This window comes from Chiloscyllium punctatum, chromosome 10 (genome assembly GCF_047496795.1).
Source record: "Chiloscyllium punctatum isolate Juve2018m chromosome 10, sChiPun1.3, whole genome shotgun sequence".
In the NCBI taxonomy this organism is placed as follows: Eukaryota; Metazoa; Chordata; class Chondrichthyes; order Orectolobiformes; family Hemiscylliidae; genus Chiloscyllium; species Chiloscyllium punctatum.
The window spans coordinates 122,896,109-122,922,432 of record NC_092748.1 but is presented as its reverse complement, the minus strand read 5'-3'; the positions used below and the strand labels follow the sequence as shown (position 1 = coordinate 122,922,432).

The 26,324-nt window shown below is 45.5% G+C and overlaps 1 protein-coding gene across 3 annotated transcripts in view; it reads left to right on the top strand.

Annotated features, from left to right (window-relative positions):
• smarcal1 (SWI/SNF related, matrix associated, actin dependent regulator of chromatin, subfamily a-like 1) overlaps window positions 1-26,324 on the top strand; it is a 164,880-nt gene that overhangs the window by 15,723 nt on the left and 122,833 nt on the right. For 2 of the 3 annotated variants that reach the window (XM_072580072.1, XM_072580071.1), the window contains exons 4-5: window positions 8,846-9,127; window positions 9,712-9,762. The exons of the other annotated variant lie outside the window; for it this stretch is intronic. In XM_072580072.1, coding sequence (XP_072436173.1) covers window positions 8,846-9,127; window positions 9,712-9,762 — 333 coding nt within the window. The remainder of the gene's footprint in view (window positions 1-8,845; window positions 9,128-9,711; window positions 9,763-26,324) is intronic. 3 annotated transcript variants of the gene reach the window in all.

Sequence of the window (26,324 nt, the reverse complement as noted above, 5' to 3'; positions counted from 1 at the left end):
ATTTTCCAAGTTGAGCTCCATCTGCCACTTCTCAGCCCAGTTCTGTCAATGTCCCTTTGTAACCTACAACAGCCCTCCACACTATCCACCACTCCTCCAACCTTTGTGCCATTGGCAAACTTACTAACCCACCCTTCTTTCTCATCCAAGTCATTTATAAAAATCACAAAGAGCAGAGGTCCCAGAACTTATCCTTGCAGAACATCATTGGTCACCAAGCTCCAGACTGAATACTTTCCATCTACTACCACAATTGTATTTTATGGGCCAGCCAGTTTTGTATCTAGGCAGCCAGATTTCCCTGTATCCTAGGCCTCCTTACTTTCTGAATGAGCCTATGATGGGGAGCCTTGTCAAATGCCATGCTAAAATCCATGTACTTCACGTCCATTCCTCTGCCTTCATCAATATGTTTTGTCACATTCTTATAGAATTCAATAAGGTTTGTGAGGCATGACCTGCCCCTCACAAAGCCATGCTGACTACATCTAATCAAGCAATGTTTTTCCAAGTAATCATAAAGCCTGTCTCTCAAAGTCCTCTCCAATCATTTGCCCACCACAGACATAAAACTGATTCATCCGTAGTTCCCAGAGTTATCCCTATTCACTTTCTTGAACAAGGGAATAATATTTGCCGCCCTCCAATCATGTGGCACTACTCCAGTGGACAGTGAGGACACGAAGATCATAGCCAAAGGCTCAGCAATCTCTTCCCTCACTTCTGGTAGGAACCTTGGGTATATCCCATCTGGCCCAGGGGACTTATCCTTTATTCTTTTCAAAATTTTCAGCACATCCTCCTTCTTAACATCAATCCATTTGAGCATATCAGTCTATTTCACATTATCCTCACAAACATCAAGGTCCCTGTCAGAAGTGAAAACTGAAGCAAAATATTCATTAAGGACCTCCCCTACCTCCTTTGACTCCAGGAACAATTTCCCTCCACTATCCCTGATCGGCTCTACCCTCACTCTGGCCTATCTTAACTCCCCTTCTGTTGGATATAGCTGAGGAGATTATGGAGGCATTGGTGCTGTTTGTTTTTTGATGAATCATTCTAGTCAGGGAGAGTCCCAGAGTACTGAAAATGGCTAATGTAAAACCTCTAAGAGGGAGGCAGAAGATTAGAAATTTGTGGGCGGCACGGTGGCACAGGGATTAGCACTGCTGCCTCACAGCACCAGAGACCCGGGTTCAATTCCCGCTTCAGGTAACTCTCTGTGTGGAGTTTGCACATTCTCCCCATGTTTGCGTGGGTTTCCTCCCACTGTCCAAAAATGTGCAGGTTAGGTGAATTGCCCGTAGTGTTAGGTGAAGGGGTAAATGTAAGGGAATGGGTCTGGGTGGGGTGCGCTTCGGCGGGTCAGTGTGGACTTGTTGGGCCGAAGGGCCTGTTTCCACACTGTAAGTAATCTCATCTAATCTAAAGGCCGTGTAGCCCTAGTCTGTTGATAATGTTTTAGAGTCCATTATTAAGGATGAGATTGCTCAGTACTTAGAAGTGTATGGTAAAATAGAGCTGAGTCAGCATGGCTTTATCAAGTGGAGGTCGTGGCTAACAAATCTGTTAGAATTCTTTGAGGATGTAATGAGCAAATTAGACAAAGGAGAGCCAGTGGACATGTTTGCATTTCTAGAAGGCTTTAGACAAAATACTGCATAGTGACTTCAAAATAAGGTAGGAGCCCATTAGTGCTGAAAATGTGTTGCTGGAAAAGCGCAGCAGGTCAGGCAGCATCCAAGGAGCAGGAGAATCGACGTTTCGGGCATCAGCCCTTCAGGAATGAGGAAAGTGTGTCCAGCAGGGTAAGATAAAAGGTAGGGAGGAGGGACTTGGGGGAGGGGCGTTGGGAATGCGATAGGTGGAGGGAGGTCAAAGTGAGGGTGATAGGCTGGAGTGGGGTGGGGGCGGAGAGGTCAGGAAGAAGATTGCAGGTTAGGAAGGTGGTGCTGAGTTAGAGGGATTTGACTGAGACAAGGTGGGGGGAGGGGAAATGAGGAAACTGGAGAAATCTGAGTTCATCCCTTGTGGTTGGAGGGTTCCCAGGCGGAAGATGAGGCGCTCTTCCTCCAACCATCGTGTTGCCATGGTCTGGCGATGGAGGAGTCCAAGGACCTGATGTCCTTGGTGGAGTGGGAGGGGGAGTTGAAGTGTTGGGCTACGGAGTGGTTGGGTTGGTTGGTCCGGGTGTCCCAGAGGTGTTCTCTGAAACGTTCCGCAAGTAGGCGGCCTGTCTCCCCAATATAGAGGAGGCCACATCGGGTGCAGCGGATGCAGTAAATGATGTGTGTGGAGGTGCAGGTGAATTTGTGGCGGATATGGAAGTGTCCCTTAGGGCCTTAGATGGAGGTAAGGGGGGAGATGTGGGCGCAAGTTTTGCATTTCCTGCGGTTGCAGGGGAAGGTGCCGGGAGTGGAGGTTGGGTTGGTGGGGGGTGTGGACCTGATGAGGGAGTCACGGAGGGAGTGGTCTTTTCGGAACGCTGATAGGGAGGGGAGGGAAATATGTCCCGGGTGGTGGGGTCTGTTTGGAGGTGGCGGAAATGACGGCGGATGATACGTTGGACATGGAGATTGGTGGGGTGGTAGGTGAGGACCAGTGGGGTTCTGTCCTGGTGGCGGTTGGAGGGGCGGGGCTCAAGGGCGGAGGAGCGGGAAGTGGAAGAGATGCGGTGGAGGGCATCGTCGACTATGTCTTGGGGGAAATTGCGGTCCTTGAAGAAGGAGGCCATCTGGGTGGTACGGTTTTGGAACTGGTCCTCCTGGGAGCAGATGCAGCGGAGACGAAGGAATTGGGAATATGGGATGGCGTTTTTACAGGGGGCAGGGTGGGAGGAGGTGTAGTCTAGGTAGCTGTGGGAGTCGGTTGATTTATAATAAATGTCCGTGTCCACCGTACCACCGTGCAACATGGAAACAGACCATTCGGTCTAACCCGTCTATGCCGACCAGATATCCCAACCCAATCTAGTCCCACCTGCCAGCACCCGGCCCATATCCCTCCAAACCCTTCCTATTCATATACCCATCCAAATGCCTCTTAAATGTTGCACTTGTACCACGTACACGTACCACCCTCTATGGGAAAAGTTGCCCCTTAGGTCTTTCTTATACCTTTTCCCCCTCACCCTAAACCTCTGCCCTCTAGTTCTGGACTCGTCTACACCAGGGAAAGGACTTTGTCTGTTTACACTATCCATGCCCCTCATAATTTTATAAATCTCTATTACGTCACCTCTCAACCTCCGACGCTCCAGGGAAAACAGCCCCAGCCTGTTCAGCCTCTCCCTATAGCTCAAATCCTCCAACCCTGGCAACATCCTTGTCAATTTTTTCTGAACCCTTTCAAGTTTCACAATATCTTTCCAATAGAAAGGAGACCAGAATTGCACGTGGTATTCAAACAGTGGCCTAACCAATGTCCTGTACAGCCGCAACATGACCTCCCAACTCCTGTACTCAATACTCTGACCAATGAAGGAAAACATACCAAACGCCGCCTTCACTATCCTATCTACCTGTGACTCCACTTTCAAGGAGCTATGATCCTGCACTCCAAGGTCTCTTTGTTCAGCAACACTCCCTAAGACCTTACCATTAAGTGTATAAGTCCTGTTAAGGTTTGCTTTCCCAAAATGTAGCACCTCGCATTTATCTGAATTAAACTCCATCTGCCACTTCTCTACCCATTGGCCCATCTGGTCAAGATCCTGTTGTAATCTGAGGTAACCCTTTTTGCTGTTCACCACACCTCCAATTTTGGTGTCATCTGCAAACTTACTAACTGTACCTCTTATGCTTGCATCCAAATCATTTATGTAAATGACAACAAGAAGAGGACCCAGCACCAATCCTTGTGGCACTCCACTGGTCACAGGCCTCCAGTCTGAAAAACAACCCTTCACCACCACCCTCTATCTTCTACCTTTTGAGTCAGTTCTGTATCCAAATGGCTAGTTCTCCTTGTATTCCATGAGATCTAACCTTGCTAATCAGTCTCCCATGGGGAACCTTGTTGAACACCTTACTGAAGTCCATATCGATCACATCTACTGCTCTGCCCTCATCAATCTTCTTTGTTACTTCTTCAAAAAACTCAATCAAGTTTGTGAGACATGATTTCCCATGCACAAAGCCATGCAGTGGAAGCCGGGACGCTAAATGTCTTCAAGGCCGAGATTGATAGGTTCTTGTTGTCTAGAGGAATTAAGGGCTACGGGGAGAATGCTGGTCAGTGGAGCTGAAATGCGCATCAGCCATGATTGAATGGCGGAGTGGACTTGATGGGCCGAATGGCCTTACTTCCACTCCTATGTCTTATGGTCTTATGGACTCTCTGCGTGAAAAAGTTGCCCCTTAAGTCTCTTTTATATCTTTTCCCCTCTCACCATAAACCTCACCATAGTAAGGCATTTGATAAGGTTCCCCATGGTAGGCTTATGCGGAAAGTCAGGAGGCATGGGATAGAGGGAAATTTGGCCAATTGGATAGAAAACTGGCTAACCGGTCGAAGTCAGAGAGTGGTGGTAGATGGTAAATATTCAGCATGGAGTCCAGTTACAAGTGGAGTTCCGCAGGGATCAGTTCTGGGTCCTCTGCTGTTTGTAATTTTTATTAATGACTTAGATGAGGGAGTCGAAGGGTGGGTCAGTAAATTTGCAGATGATACAAAGATAGGTGGAGTTGTGGACAGTGAGGAGGGCTGTTGTCGGCTGCAGAGGGACTTAGATATGATGCAGAGCTGGGCTGAGGAGTGGCAGATGGAGTTCAACCCTGCCAAGTGTGAGGTTGTCCATTTTGGAAGAACAAATAAGAATGCGGAATACAGGGTTAATGGTAGGGTTCTTGGTCAGGTGGAGGAACAGAGGGATCTTGGGGTCTATGTACATAGATCTTTGAAGGTTGCCACTCAGGTGGATAGAGTTTGTAAGAAGGCCTATGGAGTATTATCGTTCATTAGCAGAGGGATTGAATTCAAGAGTCGTGAGGTGATGTTGCAGCTGTACAGGACTTTGGTTAGGCCACATTTGGAGTACTGTGTGCAGTTCTGGTCGCCTCACTTTAGGAAAGATGTGGAAGCTTTGGAGAGGGTGCAGAGAAGATTTACCAGGATGTTGCCTGGAATGGAGAGTAGGTCATACGAGGATAGGTTGAGAGTTCTCGGCCTTTTCTCGTTGGAACGGCGAAGGATGAGGGGTGACTTGATAGAGGTTTATAAGATGATCAGAGGAATAGATAGAGTAGACAGTCAGAAACTTTTTCCCCGGGTACAACAGAGTGTTACAAGGGGACATAAATTTAAGGTGAAGGGTGGAAGGTATAGGGGAGATGTCAGGGGTGGGTTCTTCACCCAGAGAGTGGTGGGGGCATGGAATGCGCTGCCCGTGGGAGTGGTAGAGTCAGATTCATTGGCGACCTTTAAGCGGCATTTGGATAGGTACATGGATGGGTGCTTAATCTAGGATAGAAGTTCGGCACAACATCGTGGGCCGAAGGGCCTGTTCTGTGCTGTATTGTTCTATGTTCTATGTTCTATGTTCTATGCCCTCTAGTTCTGGACCCCCTCACCACAGGGAAAAGACTTTGTCTATTTATTCTATTCATTCTATTCATGCCACTCATAATTTTATAAACCTCCATAAGGTCATCCTTCAGCCTCTGACGCATGAGGGAAAACAGCCCTAGCCTGTTCAACCACTCCCTATAGCTCAAATCCTCCAACCCTGGCAACATCCTTGTCAATTTTTTCTGATCCCTTTTTCAAGTTTCACAACATCTTTCCGATAGGAAGGAGACCAGAATTGCGTGCAATATTCCAATATTGCCCTAACCAAAGACTTGTACAGCCACAATATGACCTCCCAACTCCTGTACTCAATACTCTGACCAATAAAGGAAAGCATACCAAACACCACCTTCACTATCCTATCTACCTGCGACTCAACTTTCAAGGAGCTATGAACCAGCACTCCAAGGTGCCTTTGTTCAGCAACACTCTCTAGGACCTTATCATTAAGTGTATAAGTCCTGCTAGGATTTGCTTTCCCAAAATGCAGCACCTCACATTTATCTAAATTAAACTTCACGTGCCACCTCCCAGCCCATTGGCCCATCTGATCAAGATTTTGTTGTAATCTGAGGTAACCTTCTTTGCTGTCCACTACACCTCCAATTTTGGTGTCATCTGCAAACGTACTAACTATATCTCTCTTTTAGAAATCACTCCTACAAACTGGGTTGTATTTTTGTTGAAACTCGTGTGTTAGCTCCTTAAATCTCTGCCATGCCTTGCTTATTGCCATTCGTGCTAATATATCCATCAGTTCACTTTGTCTAACTCTATCCTCATTTCCGTATAATTCCCTTTATTTAAGTTAAACCCCGTTGTTTTGACCCAAGTTTCTCACTCACGAACTGACTATTAAATTCAATCTTGTTATGATCACTATTTCCTGGGGACATTTTATTCTAAAGTTATTTATTGAACCTGCTTTATTACACATTACCAGATCCAAGATAGCCTGCTCCCTGGTTGGCTGCATGACTACTTGCTGAATGAAAAGGTTTTTCTCATATTTCCCTTGCCTCTTTTATAGATCACTTTAAATCTATTCTCTCTCATTCTCATTGCTTTTGCTATGGGAACATTTCTCTCTATCATTTCTATCCAGCCTGCTCAAGATTTTGAATAGCTCTATCAGATCTCCTATCAGCCGCCTTCTTTCCAAGAAAAGATAAGGTGAAACTTCTTCAGCTAGAGAGTAGTGAATCTATGGAATTCATTACCATAGAAGGCTGTGAAAGCCAGGTCATTACGTCTATTTAAGACTGAGATAGGTAGGTTCTTGAGTATAAAGGGGATCAAGGGTTATGGGAGAAAGTGGGAGAATGGGTTTGAGAAACTTATCAGCCCTGATTGAATCGTGGAGCACACTCGATGGGCTGAATGGCCTAATTTCTGCTCCTATGTCTTATGGTCTGATGTCTCTCTGCACCTGCATCCACTGCAGAGTTCACTACCAATCAAATTGTGCTCTCCTCCCATAGCGTATTTCTTTTTACATTGGTATATTTTGTGAATTGTCCTGATGACACCAAGGCAAAAAGCTTCAACAAAATGTTTGTTTCTTTCAGCAGTAATCCAACTCTATACATCGTGAATATTTAATGGTTTGCAAAACTTTCTGCTTGGTAGCAAGGTTAGATCTCACGGAATACAGGGAGAACTAGCCATTTGGATATAGAACTGGCTCAAAGATAGAAGACAGAGGGTGGTGGTGGAGGGTTGTTTTTCAGACTGGAGGCCTGTGACCAATGGAGTGTCACAAGGACTGGTGCTGGTCCCTCTACTTTTTGTCATTTACATAAATGATTTGGATGCGAGCATAAGAGGTACAGTTAGTAAGTTTGCAGATGACACCAAAATTGGAGGTGTAGTGGACAGCGAAGAGATTTACCTCCGATTACAACAGGATCTTGACCAGATGGGCCAATGAGCAGAGAAGTGACAGACGGAGTTTAATTCAGATAAATGCGAGGTGCTGCATTTTGGTAAAGCAAATCTTAGCAGGACTTGTCCATTTAATGGTAAGGTCTTAAGGGAGTGTTACTGAACAAAGAGTCCTTGGAGTGCAGATTCACTGCTCCTTGAAAGTGGAGTCACAGGTAGATAGGATAGTGAAGGCGGCTTTTGGTATGCTTTCTTTTTCCATCAGAGTATTGAGTCCAAGAGTTGGGAGGTCATGTTGCGGCTGTACAAGACATTGGTTAGGGCACTTTTGGAATATTGCATGCAATTCTGGTCTCCTTTCTGTCGGAAAGATGTTGTGAAACTTGAAAAAGGGTTCAGAAAAGATTGACAAGGATGTTGCCAGGGTTGGAGGATTTGAGCTATAGGGAGAGGCTGAGCAGGCTGGGGCTGTTTTCCCTGGAGTGTCGGAGGCTGAGGGGTACCTTATCGAGGTTTACAAAATTGAGGGGCCTGGATAGGGTAAATAGGCAAGGTCTTTTCCCTGGGGTCATGGATTCTTGAACTAGAGGGCATAGGTTTAGGGTGAAAGGGGAAAGATGTAAAAGAGACCTACGGGGCAACATTTTCCCATAGAGGGTGGTATGTGCATGGAATGAGCTGCCAGAGGAAGTGGTGGAGGCTGGTACAATTGCAACATTTAAGAGGCATTTGGATGGGTATATGAATAGGTAGGGTTTGGAGGGATATGGGCCGGGTGCTGGCAGGTGGGACTAGATTGGGTTGGGATATCTGGTCGGCATGGACGGGTTAGACCGAATGGTCTGTTTCCATGCTGTACATCTCTATGACTCTATTTCATAAATATGACAGTGAGTTGAAGTCTAACATCATGAAACATAAGTGTAGACATCGGTATAATTTATCAGCTTGCAAGTGAACAGAAATCGGCCATGTGCTGGGTAGTAAGAATGAAAAGTGGTGAGCTTGAAGCTGGACTAGCAAAGGTGACAAATAGAATTCATTCTGGCAAGGTGTGCGGTAATATGTTTGGGGAAGGCTATCCAGGGAAGAAAACATACAATATGTGGTCGAATGTTGAACAGCCTGGAGGGAAAGAGCGCCATTGGCATGATGAAGCTCTTTTAGCAGAGGCACTGAGGAAAGGAGAGAGCAAAGATGATGCAGCTCTGTTCAATAATGTAACCAGACTATAGCACATGGTAAATAATGAAATGTTACGTAGAAAAAAAGCATGTTGATCCTGTTCCTGCGAAACTGAGGTGTGTTCCTGCGATGCACTTTCAGAGTTGAGGTGATATCAGCCATGTTGGGCTGTCATGAATACCAGACCTCTCCCTCTGTGTTTCAGTGGAGCAAGTGAAACTGGTTCCAAAAATCACGTTAAAGCCTCTAGATGGAACATCAGAACCCGAGATGGCCATGACCACCAGTTCATTGCCAAAGACTGGGAGAAAGCAGTGTTCCGCATTAACTGTAAACCAACTGGCGATGTTGGGAAGGAACTGGAAGAAGCCGGCTGCAGTGATACAGGGACAGTTTGGACTTCTGTCACGGTCCCGTTGTGAAGTTGAGATTGGTTATCATGCAGAGGTTCTGAAAATCTTCAAACAGGCCAAGTCCAGACATTATGGTGAGTAATCCTATCTCACTGGCCTCCTTAAACCTCAATTTGCATCCTATCAGCTCCCAGTCATTTATTTTCTCATTCTTTCATGGGATGGGGACATTTTACCTGGCCACCGTTTGTTATCCATTCTTCATTGCTCTTGAGCAGTTAAGAGTCAACCACGTGGCTGTAGGTCTGGAATTATCTAGGCCGGACCAAGTGAGGGCAGCAGATTTTTGTCCCGAATGTGTACCAGATGAAGTTTTACAACAATTGATGCTGGTTAAATTGGTAACACACTGAACCTAGCTTTATATACCCAATTTATTAATAGAATTTAAATTCTACCAGCTGCCATGTAGGGATTTGAACCTGTGTACCCAGCGCATTACCTTAAGCCTCTAGATACTGATTTAGTAATGTTCCCTCCATTCTGCAATATATCTACTACCCCAGTCACACTGGACATCCTCTTTTATTTGGCCATCACTTTAGAGTAGTTCTGTTTTGCCTTTTAAATTTATCAGGATTCTGTTGTAATATCAGTGTGAAGTTTAGGCAAAGTTATTTTTGAGCCCAGTCTAAATGTAGATTTATTTTTTACTCAGATATGAAAACTAGAAAGTGGAGCTTCCTGTTGGAGGATTACAGACAGCTGAGTAAGTATCATGCCTCACAAATTAAATTGTTAACTCTTCATTTAAGGGATTTGGTCACTGCCAGAATTCAGTCTCATTCTTAACTGCCTTTGAGAAGGTGGTGGTGAGTTGCTTTATGAACTACTGCTGTCCAGGGGGTATAAGGCCAACCACAGCATTGTAAAGAAGAGAGTTCCAGGATTTTGACTCCGCAGTAGTGAAGGAATGACAGTATAGTTCCAAGACAGAATGGTCTGTATCCTGGAATGTTACGTAGAAAAAAAGCATGTTGATCCTGTTCCTGCTAAACTGACTGCTATTGATCTTCATGGCAGTAGGAGTTGTGGATTAGAAAGATTTTGTCAAAGGAAAGTTTTAGATGGTACACATTGAATCCAATATACACCAGTGACGATCTGCTTATTCAATGAACAGGATAGCACAGGAACAGATCCTTCGGCCATTCTGACACATCTTTCCAAACAAACAATCTTTTGCCTCTACGTGGTCCCTAACCCTGTATCCCTGACTAGTCACATATCTGTCAAGACACCTCTTAAGCATTGCTATTGTAACCGCCTCTACCATGTCTTCTGGCAGCACATTCTTGACACTTCCCACCTACTGTGTTTAAAACAAAACTTTTCATGCACATCTCTCTTAAACTTACACCTTTTAGTTTAAATCCATGTCCCCAAGTAATTGACTTTTCTACCCTGGAAAAAAGATTTCAATTATCCATTTTATCCATGCCTGTCATAATTTTGTAAACATTTGTCAGGTCATCCCTCATCTTTTGATATTCAAATAAAACAAACCAAGTTCATCCAATCTCTCCTCGTAGCTAATTATCTCTGAACCAGGCAACATCTTAGTAAACCGTTTCTGTAACCTCTCCATCCTTCTATACTGTACATAATATTCCAAATGTGACTTAATTAATGTTCTATATAGCTGCAATATGACTTGCCATTCTTTACACTCTATTGATGCAGGCAAGCATGCCAAATTTCGTTTTCACTTGTGTTGCTACTTGCAGAGAACTGTGGACCTGTACACCTAATTCCTCTGTATATTGGTGCTACTAAGGATTTTTTGAAAATTTTGATTTATTGTTGTCACATGTACCTAAGTACAGTGAAAAGTTTTGTTTTGAGTGCCATACAGGCAGATCATACCATACAAAGTGCATAAGGGTAATACAACAGAGCAAGGGACACAGTGTTACAACTGCAGAGAAAGTGCACGAACAGTGAGGTCATCATTAAATTTGAAATTTGAGGGGTTCATTCAGACGTCTAAAAACAGCAGGGAAGAAGCTGTTCTTAAATCTGTTTGCATTTCTATTTAAGCTTTGTGTCTTCTGCCTGATGGAAGAGGTTGGAAGAGACTTTTAATTGGGGAGGAAGGGTTCTTTGATTATGTAGATGGCCTTCCAAGGCAGCAAGGAGTATAGATGCAGTCAATGGATATAGGGTTGGCTTGCATGATGAACTGGATTCTGTAACTTGCTGTATACTCACCGTCTGCATCAGATCTTACAAAATAATCACCACGAATTTGTCCTGATTAAACTTTGTGCCATTTCTCTGCCAAAATCTCCACCCGACCTAAATCCTGCTGTATCGTCTGGCAATTCTCTTCATATCTATAGTATCCCAGCACCGATCTCTATGGAGGATCGCTAGCCAGAGAAACATCTCCCGTCAGAAACATACCTTTCAACTGCTACTGTCCGTCTTCTATGACTAAGCCGATTCTGTATCCATCCTACAGATTCACTGTGGATCCGATAACTTTTTGTTATCAAAAACCTTGCTGAAGTCCACTTAGACAACACCAATTGTCCTTTCCTCTTCAATCATCTTCGTCACTTCCTCAGAAAGCTCAATCAAGTTGTGAGACACATGCTTCCTGCACAAATCCATACTGCCTATCACTAATAAATCTATATGTTTCAAGATGTGAGTCAATTCTATCAATAAGAGTCTTCTCCAATAATTTCCCAGATTATTCCAGTTGCCCTTCTTAATCAAAGGAGCAACATTAGCTATTCTCTACTGCTCTGGGACCTTTCCTGTGACTAAAGAGGATACAAATATTTCATATAAGGCCCCAGCAATTTCCTCCCTTGCTTCAATCAGGTCCTGGAATCTTGTCTACATTAATGCCTCCTTTTTCATATTGACATGCCCTAGGACATCAACATACCTTTCCCAAGATTCGCCTTTCTTCATATCCTTATCCTTTGTGAACACGATGCAAGTATTCTTTATGGACCTCACCCACTTCCTAAGACTCCATGCATAAATTCCCTTGTATGGACCTTTCCTTTCCCTAGCTACCCTCTTGCTGCTTATGTATGTATAAAACACCTTGGGATTTTATGTAATCCTATTTGTAAGGACTTTTCATGACCTGGTTTAGCTGTCCTAATTCCTTTTCTGAGTTCTTTCCTGCTATCTTTGACTAACTTTATATGTATATAAACCAACACTTTCCTAGCTATCATCAGGTCTGAGGTAGGGTCACTCAACCTGAAACACTAACTCTGATTTCTCTACAGTGTGGACAGACCTGCCGAGCTTTTCCAGCAATTTGTTTAAGTTTCCGGTTTATGGCATCAGCAGTTCTTTTAGTTTTTATCAATAGTAGCAAAACTGATGGAGGCTATAATATGGGATAAGACAAATATACACTTAAGAGGAAAACAAGTTAATACTAGGCAATCAACGTTGCTTTGTTAAGGACAGGCCATGTCTGACAAGATTAGTTGAGTTCTTTGACGAAGTGACACAGGTAGAGGATGAGGATAGTGCTATGGCTGTTGTATATTCAGACTTACAGAAAGCATTTGAAATGGTGCATTTGATATGACAAGTTGGTTAGCAAACTAGAAATGTTTGAGATTTATTGTCCTTGGCAGTACAGATTAGAAGTAGGCTAAAGATAGGACATTTAAGCGGGCATTGGGCAAGCATATGGAGGTTATTGGGCTAGTGTAGGTTAGGTAGGCTTCGGTCGGCGCAACATCGAGGGCTGAAGGGCCTGTACAGCGCTGTATTTTTCTATGTTCTATGAAACAGAGAGTACATACAGCTGGGCATTTCTCAAATTGGAGATGTATTGAAAGAGGCGATTCCCCAGGGATTGGTGTTAGAATCTGGTGGGAGAAAATATGGATCCCGGCCTCCCCGTGACATGGCCACAAAACAGACAACACAAAATGTCTGCACTTAGCCACTAAACCTACCCACAGTGTCTCAAATTGGCCAAACCAGCGGTCCCAGACATTGCGCATACCTCAGCACATGACATCCAGCTCAGACCAAGAGAATACACTTCTTGCCTTGCACTCCACTATAGCCCACCAGCTCTGAGGGCACAGCTGCTCCCACAAGGAGTCAAGCCTTCACAAAGGATACCCAGACAAGGAGGCACCAAAGGTACTTTGCTTGCCCCCTTGACAATACAAGCACATTGATACCTGGATGAAAGCCACTAACATCTACTGCAGCCAAGGATCAGAATTTCTGAATCTTATGAATCTCATTGTCAGACATCAGACACTAGAATCTTTTCAATGAATGAACTTTATTTCTCTTTGCTGTGCAACTCACACCGTTGTTTTATAACTCACTTTGTTGTAAGGTTCTAAAACTCCACTGTATTCTCTGTTTGGGGAAGAAGGCTTCTGAATAGCCTTGTTGATTGCCAGTGATGATGTCAGTGGGGTCAAGTCTCTTCATGTTGTAATCTCTGATTAATTGGGCTAAATTCACTGACAGAACCTTTTTTTATATATAAATGCTTTGGAGATGATTGTTGAAAATGTCTAAATTTACGGATGATACTAAGTTAAGGAGAAGATTGAATTGTGAGGATGATGTTAAGCAACTACAGAAAAATGTTTACAAGTTGGCCAAATGAGCAGACACTTGGCAATTTCAATTTTTAAAAAAAAAGTGAGGCAGTGCATTTAGACAGAAAAAACATGGAGAGACAATACAGGCTCAGTGGTACAACTTTGAGGGGAGCATAGGCGCAGAGGGACTTCTGGGTTCATAATTCTCTGAAAATGGCCAGGCAAGTTGAAACTGTTGTTAAGAAGCATTATGGGATCCTTGGGTTTATAAATAGAGGCATCGAGTATAATAGGAAGTGATGCCACACCTCTACAAATCATTGGTCAGACCATGTTTAGAGTATTGTGTTGCGTTCTGGGCACCTTATTTAAGGAAAGATGTTAAGCCCCTACAGAGAGTGCAAAGGAGATTGCTAAAATGATACCAGGACTAAGGAAAAATTAGAGAAATTGTGTTTATTTTTCTAGAACATAAAGTATAGCTTAGGAACATGCCCATCACCCCACAATGTTTGTGTCAACTATAATGCCATTTTAAACTAATCCTATCTGGCTGTAAGTCATCCATATCCCTCTATTTCCTGTGTGTTCATGTGTCATAGAGTCATGGAGATGTACAGCATGGAAACAGACCCTTCAGTCCAACCCATCCATGCAAACCAGATATCCCAAACTAATTTACTCCCACCTGCCAGCACCCGGCCCATATCCCTCCAAACACTTCCTATTCATATACCCATCCAAATGCCTCTTAAATGTTGCAATTGTACCAGCCCTCCTCCACTTCCCCTGGCAGCTCATTCCATACACATACCACCCTCTGTGTGAAAATGTTGCCCCTTCGGTCTCTTTTATATCTTTCTCCTCTCACCCTAAACCTATGCCCTCTAGTTCTGGACTCCCTTACCCCAGGGAAAAGACTTTTGCCTATTTACCCTATCCATGCCCCTCAATTTTGTAAACCTCAGCCTCTACTCCAGGGAAAACAGCCCCAGCCTGTTTAGCTTTTCCCTATAGCTCAGATCCTCCAACCCTGGCAGCAACCTTGCAAATCTTTTTTGAACCCTTTCAGGTTTTACAACATCTTTCCAATAGGAAGAAGACCAGAATTGAACGCAATATTCCAACAGTGGTCTAACCAATGTCCTGTACAGCTGCAACATGACCTCCCAACTCCTGTCTCAATACTCTGACCAATAAAGGAAAGCATACCAAAAGCCGCCTTCACTATCCTATCTACCTGCAACTCCATTTTCAAGGACCTATCAACCTGCACTCCAAGGTTTCTTTGTTCAGCAACACTCTCTAGCACCTTACCATTAAGTGTATAAGTCCTGCTAAGACTTGCTTTCCCAAAATGCATCACCTCGCATTTATCTGAATTAAACTCCATCTGCCACTTCTCTGCTCATTGGCCCATCTGGTCAAGATCCTGTTGTAATCTGAGGTAATCCTCTTTGCTGAAAATGTGTTGCTGGAAAAGCGCAGCAGGTCAGGCAGCATCCAAGGAGCAGGCGAATTGCTGTTTCGGGCATAAGTCCTTCAGATGCACCCTAGAACTCTGTGGGAAGCTAGAGAAATGATTGCTGGGCCTCTTGTTGAGATATTTGTATCATTGATAGTCACAGGTGAAGTGCCGGAAGACTGGAGGTTGGCTAACGTGGTGCCACTGTTTAAGAAGGGTGGTAAGGACAAGCCAGGGAACTATAGACCAGTGAGCCTGACATCAGTGGTGGGCAAGTTATTGGAGGGAATCCTGAGGGACAGGATGTACATGTATTTGGAAAGGAAAGGACTGATTCGGGTAGTCAACATGGCTTTGTGGGTGGGAAATCATGTCTCACAAACTTGATTGAGTTTTAACAAAGAGGATTGATGAGGGCAGAGCGGTAGATGTGATCTATATGGATTTCAGTAAGGCGTTTGACAAGGTTTCCCATGGGAGACTGATTAGCAAGGTTAGATCTCACAGAATACAGGGAGAACTATTACCACTTGGATGCAGAACTGGTTCAAAGATAGAAGAAAGAGGGTGGTGGTGGAGGGTAGTTTTTCAGACTGGAGGCCTGTGACCAGTGGAGGATGCCACAAGGATCGGTGCTGGGACTTCTACTTTTTGTCATTTACATAAATGATTTGGATGAGAGCATAAGAGGTACAGTTAGTATGTTTGCAGATGACACCAAAGTTGGAAGTGTAATGGACAGTGAAGAGGATTAAGTGAGGACTGCAGATGCTGAAGATCAGAGCTGAAAATGTGTTGCTGGAAAAGCGCAGCAGGTCAGGCAGCATCCAAGGAGCAGGAGAGAAGGGCTTATGCCTGAAATGTCTATTCTCATGTCGTTTCGTGGCTAATTGGTGTTCATGGATGCAGATCGTTAGCTGTCTTCCTGTTTGTCCTTTGTAGTGTTTTGTGCAGTCCTTGCATGGGATTTTGTACACTACATTGGTTTTGCTCATGTTGGGTATCGGGTCCTTTGTTCTGGTGAGTTGTTGTCTGAGAGTGGCTGTTGGTGTGTGTGCTGTTATGAGTCCTAGTGGTCGCAGTAGTCTAGCTGTCAGTTCGGAAATGCTCCTGATGTATGGTAGTGTGGCTAGTCCTTTGGGTTGTGGCATGTCCTCAATCCGTTGTCTTTCCCTTAGGCATCTGTTGATGAAATTGCGGTGGTATCCGTTTTTGGTGAATACATTGTAGAGGTGTTCTTCTTCCACTTTTTGCAGTTCTAGTGTGCTGCAGTGTGTTGTGGCCCTTTTGAATAGTGTCTTGATGCAACTTTGTTTGTGTGTGTTGGGGTGGTTGCTTTCGTAGTTTAGGACTTGGTCTGTGTGTGTGGCTTTCCTGTAAACCTTTGTGGTGAATTCTCCGTTCGGTGTTCTCTGTACCATCACATCTAGGAATGGGAGTTGGTTGTCCTTTTCTTCCTCTCTAGTGAATCGGATTCCTGTGAGTGTGGCGTTGATGATCTGGTGTGTGTTCTCTATTTCTGTGTTTTTAATAATTACAAAGGTGTCATCCACATATCTGACCCAGAGTTTGGGTTGAATTTGTGGTAAGACAGAGAACACCTAGAGACATGGCACTCATCCACAGACTCTATCAACAAACACATCGACCTGGACCCAATATACTGGCCACTACAGCGGACAGCTGGAACTGACAACCGGAAGCGGCAGAGACAGGCCACTATAAATGCCGGAGGAAACAGCACAGAAGCGCTTCACAGGAGGCTCCCAAGCACTGAGGAGGTCACCTAGACGGGGGACGAAACATTTGCAAGACAAATTTCCAGCTCGGCGAACAGAACCACAACAATTTCTGAAGTGTTCCCATTTTCCAGTCATACCTTTACCTGCAAACATCTGCAACTTCACCAGTTTCCTCATTTCCCTCCCCTCGCCTTACCTTAGTTCCAACCTTCCAGCTCAGCACTGTCCTCATAACCTGTCCTACCTGCCAATCTCCCTTCCCACCTGTCTGTTCCACCCTCCCCACTGACCTATCACCTTCTTCCCCACCCCCATTCACCTATTGTATTCTTTGCTACCTTCTCCCCAGTCCCCCACGCCACCCCCACTCACCCCCACTCACCCCCACTCACCCCCACTCACCCCCACTCACCCCCACTCACCCCCACTCACCCCCACTCACCCCCACTCACCCCCACTCACCCCCACTCACCCCCACTCACCCCCACTCACCCCCACACACACCCACTCACCCCCACTCACCCCCACTCACCCCCACTCACCCCCACTCACCCCCACTCACCCCCACTCACCCCCACTCACCCCCACTCACCCCCACACACACTCACCCACACACACTCACCCACACACACTCACTCACACACACTCACTCACACACACTCACACACACGCACACACTCTCACGCACACACTCTCACGCACACACTCTCACGCACACACTCTCACGCACACACTCTCACGCACACACTCTCACGCACACACTCTCACGCACACACTCTCACGCACACACTCTCACGCACACACTCTCACGCACACACTCTCACGCACACACTCTCACGCACACACTCTCACGCACACACTCTCACGCACACACTCTCACGCACACACTCTCACGCACACACTCTCACGCACACACTCTCACGCACACACTCTCACGCACACACTCTCACGCACACACTCTCACGCACACACTCTCACGCACACACTCTCACGCACACACTCTCACGCACACACTCTCACGCACACACTCTCACGCACACACTCTCACGCACACACTCTCACGCACACACTCTCACGCACACACTCTCACGCACACACTCTCACGCACACACTCTCACGCACACACTCTCACGCACACACTCTCACGCACACACTCTCACGCACACACTCTCACGCACACACTCTCACGCACACACTCTCACGCACACACTCTCACGCACACACTCTCACGCACACACTCTCACGCACACACTCTCACGCACACACTCTCACGCACACACTCTCACGCACACACTCTCACGCACACACTCTCACGCACACACTCTCACGCACACACTCTCACGCACACACTCTCACGCACACACTCTCACGCACACACTCTCACGCACACACTCTCACGCACACACTCTCACGCACACACTCTCACGCACACACTCTCACGCACACACTCTCACGCACACACTCTCACGCACACACTCTCACGCACACACTCTCACGCACACACTCTCACGCACACACTCTCACGCACACACTCTCACGCACACACTCTCACGCACACACTCTCACGCACACACTCTCACGCACACACTCTCACGCACACACTCTCACGCACACACTCTCACGCACACACTCTCACGCACACACTCTCACGCACACACTCTCACGCACACACTCTCACGCACACACTCTCACGCACACACTCTCACGCACACACTCTCACGCACACACTCTCACGCACACACTCTCACGCACACACTCTCACGCACACACTCTCACGCACACACTCTCACGCACACACTCTCACGCACACACTCTCACGCACACACTCTCACGCACACACTCTCACGCACACACTCTCACGCACACACTCTCACGCACACACTCTCACGCACACACTCTCACGCACACACTCTCACGCACACACTCTCACGCACACACTCTCACGCACACACTCTCACGCACACACTCTCACGCACACACTCTCACGCACACACTCTCACGCACACACTCTCACGCACACACTCTCACGCACACACTCTCACGCACACACTCTCACGCACACACTCTCACGCACACACTCTCACGCACACACTCTCACGCACACACTCTCACGCACACACTCACCCCATTTAGCTCTCCACCCTGGAGGCTCCCTGACTCCATTCCTAATGAAGGACTTTTGCTCTGCTCCTCGGATGCTGCCTGACCTGTTGTGCTTTTCCAGCACCACTCTAATCTAAACTTTTGAAAGTTCTTGCCTAATACCGTCAAAATTCGCCTTTCTCCAATTTAGAACTTCAACTTTTCGATCTGGTCTATCCTTTTCCAGCACTATTTTAAAACTAATAGAATTATGGTCGCTGGCCCCAAAGTGCTCTCCCACTGACCCCTCAGTCACCTGCCCTGCCTTATTTCCCAAGAGTAGGTCAAGTTTTGCACCTTCTCTAGTAGGTACATCTACATACTGAATCAGAAAATTTTCTTGTACACACTTAACAAATTCCTCTCCATCTAAACCCTTAACACTATGGCAGTCCCAGCCTATGTTTGGAAAGTTAAAATCCCCTACCATAATCACCCTATTATTCTTACAGTTAACTGAGATTTCCTCACAAATTTGTTTCTCAATTTCCCTCTTATGAGGAGGTCTATAATACAATCCCAATAAGGTGATCATCCCTTTCTTATTTCTCAGTTCCACCCAAATAATTTCCCTGGATGTATTTCCAGGAATATCCTCCCTCAGCACGGCTGTAATGCTATCTTTTATCAAAAACGCCACTCTCCCTCCTCTCTTGCCTCCCTTTCTATCCAGAAGAGGTTCTTCTGCAGCTGTACAGGGCCCTGGTGAGACTGCATCTGGAATATTGTGTGCAGTTCTGGTCTCCAAATGTGAGGAAAGACTTTCTGGCTTTTGAGGAAGTGCAACGTAGGTTCACGAGGTCAATTCCTGGAACAGCGGGATTACCTTACACTGAAAGACTGAAGCGACTGGGCTTGTATACCCTTGAGTTTAGAAGACTGAGAGGGGATCTGATTGAGACGTATAAGATTATTAAAGGATTGGACACTCTGGAGGCAGGAAGAATGTTTCCGCTGATAGGTGAGTCCCAAACCAGAGGACACAGCTTAAAAATAAGGGATAGGCCATTTAGGACAGAGATGAGGAGAAACTTCTTCACCCAGAGAGTGTTGGGTGTATGGAATGCTCTGCCCCAGAAGGCATTGGAGGCCCAGTCTCTGGATTCGTTTAAGAAAGAGTTGGATAGAGCTCTCAAGGATAGTGGAATCAAGGGTTATGGAGATAAGGCAGGAACAGGATACTGATTGAGGATGATCAGCCATGATCATAATGAATGGTGGTGCAGGCTCGAAGGGCAGAATGGCCTACTCCTGTGCCTATTGTCTATTCCTGTAGCATTTGTATCCTGGAACATTAAGCTGCCAGTCCTGCCCATCCCTGAGCCATGTTTCTGTAATTGTTCCTAACCATGCCCTGAGTTTTCTACAATACTTTCATATCTGCTTCTACCACCTCCCCTGGCAGTGCATTCCAGGCATCTACCACATTGTATGGTAGGTGAGTTTTCTAACTTTTTTTTTAAACGTTCTCCCTCTCACCTTAAAGCTATGCCCTTGAGTATTTGACATTTTCATGCTGGATAATGACTCTGACTCTGATTATCCACCCTATCCATGCTGCCTGTGATTTTTATATACTTCTCTCGGGTCATCCCTCAGCCTCTGACGTTCCAGTGAAAACATTCCAAGTTTGACTAATAAAAACCGAAGGAACTGCAGATGCTGTAAATCTGAAGCAAAAACATATTGCTGGAAATACTCAGCAGGTCTGGCAGCATCTACAAAGAAAAATCAATTTTTTTGATGACCCTTCCTCACAACTGAGGTGTTCTGAGGAATGGTTATCGGACCCAAAACATTAACTCTGATTTCTTTTCACAGATACCGCCAGACTTGCTGAGCTTTTTCAGCAATTTCTGTTTTCCTTTCAAGTTTGCCCAACCTTTCCTTATAGCTAATTCAGGAAACATCCTAGTAAACCTCTTTTGCACAAAAGCATCCACATCCTTCCTATAATATGGCACCAGAATTGCTCACAACACTCAATGTGGCCTTACTAAAGATTTATACAGCCACAACAAGACTTGCAAGCATGACAAACCACAGAGATCCCAGCACTGATCCTTGTGGAACACCACTGGTCACAGACCTCCAGTTAGAAAAATATAGCTCCATAACTGCACAATGTCTTCTATGAACAAGTCAATTTTGTATCCAACTCACCGAGGACATCCATATGGATATCCCACCAAGATTGTGCCAACACATGATGCCTTTCTGAACTGAAATCCTTTTGCCATTACACATCCCTATCAAGGACAGAACGCCCCTGGTGCTCACCTTCCACCCTACCAACCTTCGCATAAACCAAGTCATCCGCCGACATTTCCGTCACCTCCAAACAGACCCCACTACCAGGATATATTTCCCTCCCCACCCCTTTCCGCCTTCCGCAAAGACCGTTCCCTCCGCGACTACCTGGTCAGGTCCACGCCCCCAAACAACCCACCCTCCAATCCTGGCACTTTCCCCTGCCGTCGCAGGAACTGTAAAACCTGTGCCCACACGTCCTCCCTCACCTTTGGGCGGCATGGTGGCACAGTGGTTAGCACTGCTGCCTCACAGTACCTGAGACCCAGGTTCAATTCCCGCCTCAGGCGACTGACTGTGTGGAGTTTGCACATTCTCCCCGTGTCTGCGTGGGTTTCCTCCCACAGTCCAAAGATGTGCAGGTCAGGTGAATTGGCCATGCTAAATTGCCCGTAGTGTTAGGTAAGGGGTAAATGTAGGGGCATGGGTGGGTTGCGCTTCGGCGGGTCGGTGTGGACTTGTTGGGCCGAAGGGTCTGTTTCCACGCTGTAATGTAATGTAATGTAATCTAATCTATCCAAGGCCCTAAAGGAGCCTTCCACATCCATCAAAGTTTTACCTGTACATCCACTAATATCATTTATTGTATCCGTTGCTCCCGATGTGGTCTCCTCTACATTGGGGAGACTGGGCGCCTCCTAGCAGAGCGGTTTAGGGAACATCTCCGGGACACCCGCACCAATCAACCATACCGCCCCGTGGCCCAACATTTCAACTCCCCCTCCCACTCTGCCGAGGACATGGAGGTCCTGGGCCTCCTTCACCGCCGCTCCCTCACCACCAGACCCCTGGAGGAAGAACGCCTCATCTTCCGCCTCGGAACACTTCGACCCCAGGGCATCAATGTGGACTTCAACAGTTTCCTCATTTCCCCTTCCCCCACCTCACCCTAGTTCTAAACTTCCAGCTCAGTAACTGTCCCCATAACTTGTCCTACCTGCCTATCTTCTTTTCCACCTATCCACTCCACCCTCTCCTCCTTGACCTATCACCTTCATCCCCTCCCCCACTCACCCATTGTACTCTATGCTACTTTCTCCCCACCCCCACCCTCCTCTAGCTTATCTCTTCACGCTTTAGGCTTACTGCCTTTATTCCTGATGAAGGGCTTTTGCCCGAAACGTCGATTTCGAAGCTACTTAGATGCTGCCTGAACTGCTGTGCTCTTCCAGCACCACTAATCCAGAATCCCTATCTGTCAAGGTGCCTCTTAAACGTTGCCACCACCCCTCTGGCAGCACATTCTTAGCACTTACTCACCCGCTGTATTAAAAAAAACACTTGCCTCTTACATCTTGTTTAAACTTACCTCTTTTATCTTAAACCTACATCCCCTCGTTGTGGCCCTAACACTCCTGCAGAACACCACTAGTTACCAGCTGCCATCCTGAAAAAGACCTCTTTGTCCCCACTCTCTGCCTTCTGCCAGTCATCCAGTCCTCTAACCATGGCAGTACCTTGCTTCTAACACCATGGGTTTTTAGTTAATAGCCTCCTGTATGACACCTTGTTAAAGGCCTTCCCTAAAAATATTCTCCAGTAAATTCCCTAACATTGATGTAAGGCTCAGCTGAGTCACCTGACTCAGCTTGCTCAGGAAATACATACACACACACACGCACACACACAGAATCAAAGGATAAAAATCTCATGAATGCAGAGAAGAAAAATAATCAGAGTAACACAGTTCTTTATCAAGTAACCTCTCATCCTTCTTTGCTCCAGTGAGAAAAGCCTGAGCTCTCTCAATCTATCTTCATACAACATCCCGGTAAATCTCCTCTGCACCCTTTCTAAAGCTTCCACATCCTTCCTATAATAAAGCAACCAGAACTGAACACAATATTCCAAGTGTTGTCTAACCAGGGTTTTATAGAGCTGCAGCATAACCTCACTGCCCTTAAGCTCAATCCCCCTGCTTATGCTGCCTTCACAACCCTTTCAGTTTGGATGACAATTTTGAGGGATCTATGGACGTGGACCTCAAGATCACTCTGTTCCTCCACACTGCCAAGAATCTGCATTTAACCCTATAATCTGCACACAAATTCAACCTTCTATAATGAATAACTCCACACATTTTCCAGGTTGAACTCTTTCTGCCACTTCTCAGCCCAGCTCTGCAACCTGTCAATGTCCTATTGCAACCTACAACAGCCCTCCACACCATCCACAACTCTGCCAATCTTCGTGTCATCGGCCAATTTATTAACTTATCCTTCCACTTCCTCATCCAAGTCATTTGTAAAAATCACAGATTCTTGCGGAACACCATGGTCACTGAGCTCCAGGCTGAATACTTTCCAGCACATTCTGTTTCTTAACATCAACCTGTTCGAATATATCAGCCTGTTTCAGCTGTCCTCACAAATGACAAGGTCCCTCTCAGTAGTGAATGCTGAAGCAAAGTATTCATTAAGGACCTCCCCTACATCCTCTGACTCCAAGCACAAGTTCCCTCCATTATCCCTGATTGGCTGTACCCTCACGCTGGCCGTCCTCTTGTTCCTCACATAAGTGTAGAACACTTGGGGTTTTCCTTAATCCTATCTGCTAAAGCTTTTTCATGCCCCCTTCTAGCTCTCCTAAATCCATTCTTCAGTTCCTTCCTGGCCACTTTCTAGAGGTTTGTCTGATCCTTGCTCCTTCTTAACCAAGCTTTGTTCTTCCTCTTGACTAGATGTTCCACATCGCTTGTCAACCAAGGTTCCTTCACCCTACCATTCCTTCCTTGCCTCAGTGGGGCATCCACCCATCCAGCACTCACACCAAGTGCTCCCTAAACAGCCTCCATGTTTCTGTCATGCTTTCCCTAAGAATATCTGTTCCCAATTTATGCTCCACACTTCCTGCCTAATAGCACCTCTTTTACATCCCTCCCTAATCCTTTTATTCCCTGCTCAACCAAGTTAACTGTAGTTCACTGATTGCTTGGTTAAATTCATGGTCCTTCTTGTTCTTTTGTATTTTAGAATTATTTCTTCCACGTCTCCAAATGTGTTTCTTTTCTCTGCTGTTTTGACAGTCATCAAATGACACCAGGTATGGTCCAACAGGTTTATTTGAAATATCAAACTTTTGGAGTGTTGCCCCTTCTTCAGGTGACATCACCTGACGTCACTTCACTTGACAATGGGGCAATGCTCCAAAAGCTTGTGATTTCAAATAAATCTGTTGGACTATAACCTAGTTTCATCTGACTTCTGACCTTGTCCACCCCAGTCCTACACTGGCACCTCCACATCAGACACTTGCAGAAAGCAGTTTTTCAGAGCAAGGGAACTGAGAAACATTGACTTTATAGTGAAAGGGAAGAGAGAGATTGATACAGCTACCTTCTTGAAGTTTCTTTGCTTCAGACCTATCAGACAGTCTTTGTTAAATTGCAACCTGACCAATCAAAGGCTAGTTGCTGTGCTGCACTCTGAATCCACAACTGAAAAGCTAATCAAGAGACTTGTCTCTGGACAGAGTTATGTTGAACACACCCACAAGATGCTGTGTTGTCCTGGTAGAGTGTTTCCTAAACCAACATTGTTGCATATGCAGCAGTTAAATTCCTTTATTTTGCCAAAGCTGAAAATAACTCCTTATGCTTTCTCTCCATTGTAAAGCTGTGACCCTTTTTTTCAAATTTTCAGTGCATGTTCCAAAAAGAAATAAAAAGATATGGTCACAAAAATTGGCAATTTCCACCTTTAGTCATAGAGTTATACAGTATGGAAACAGATACTTGCACCCAACGTCCATGCTGTTCAGGTTTCCTAAACTGAACTTGTCCCATTAACCTGCATTTAGTCTATATCCTTCTTAAACTTTTCTTATCCATGTATCTGTACATATGTCTTTTAAATGTCGAAATTGTGTTTGCCACTGACTTCCGTATAGACCAAATCTACCATTCTTCCTTCTTCACGTAAAAAAGGCAAGTTTATGAGACACACTTTCCCATGCACAAAGCCACGTGGGCTATCCCTAATCAGTCCTTGCCTTTCCAAATGTAGATTCTGTCTCTCAGAATCCCCTCAAATAACTTATTCACCACTGACATTAGGCTCACCAGTCTGTACTTCCCTGGCTTTTCATTGCAGTCTTTCTTAAATATTGGCACAACATTAGCCACCCTCCAGTCTTCTGGCACCTCAACCATTACTGTCAATGATACAAATATCTCCAGTAGGGACCCTGCAATTTCTTTCCTAGCTTCTTACAATGTTGTGGGACACATGTGATCAGGTTCTGGGATTTAACTACCTTTATGCGTTTTAAGACCACTAGCACCACCTCTTCTGTAATGTGGACTCTTTTTTTCAAGACATCACAATTTATTTTCTGAATACTTTAGCTTCCATGTCTTTCTCCACAGTAAATACTAACATGAAATATCTGTAAGGATAGTTCCACATATAGATGGTCTCGCTGATCTTAAGGCGCCCTATTCTGTTCCTAGTTACTCTTTCATCCTTAACGTACTTGTAGAATGTCTCTGCCTAAGCTATCTCATGTCCTGTTTTTGCCCTCCTGATTTTCCCTCTTAACTATACTCCTATACCTATGTACTCCTGAAGGAATTCACTAAATCCCAGCTGTCTATACCTGACGTATATTTGCTTCTTTTTTGTGACCAGAGCATTAATATCTAGTCATCCAGTATCCCTACTCCTGCCAGCCTTGCCCTTCACACTAACAGGAGCTTGCTGTGCCTGAACTCTCGTTATCACGTTTGAAAGCCTCCACTTGCCAGAAATCCCTTTACCTCTCCCAATCAACATTTGAAGGATCCCAGGTAAAAACAAGGACTGCAGATGCTGGAAACCAGAGTCTAGATTAGAGTGGTGCTGGAAAAGCTCAGCAGGTCAGGCATCAAAAGTGACCTTGTCCCAGCTCAGAACCTTGATTCATAGACCAGGCCTATCCTTTTCCATTTCTATTTTAAAACAAATGGAAGTATGATCACTGGTCCCAAAACGCTCCCCTACTAACACCTGAGTCACTTGCTCCATATTATTTCCAAGAGGAGATCGAGCTTTGCCCTTCTGTAGTAGGGGCATCTATGTGT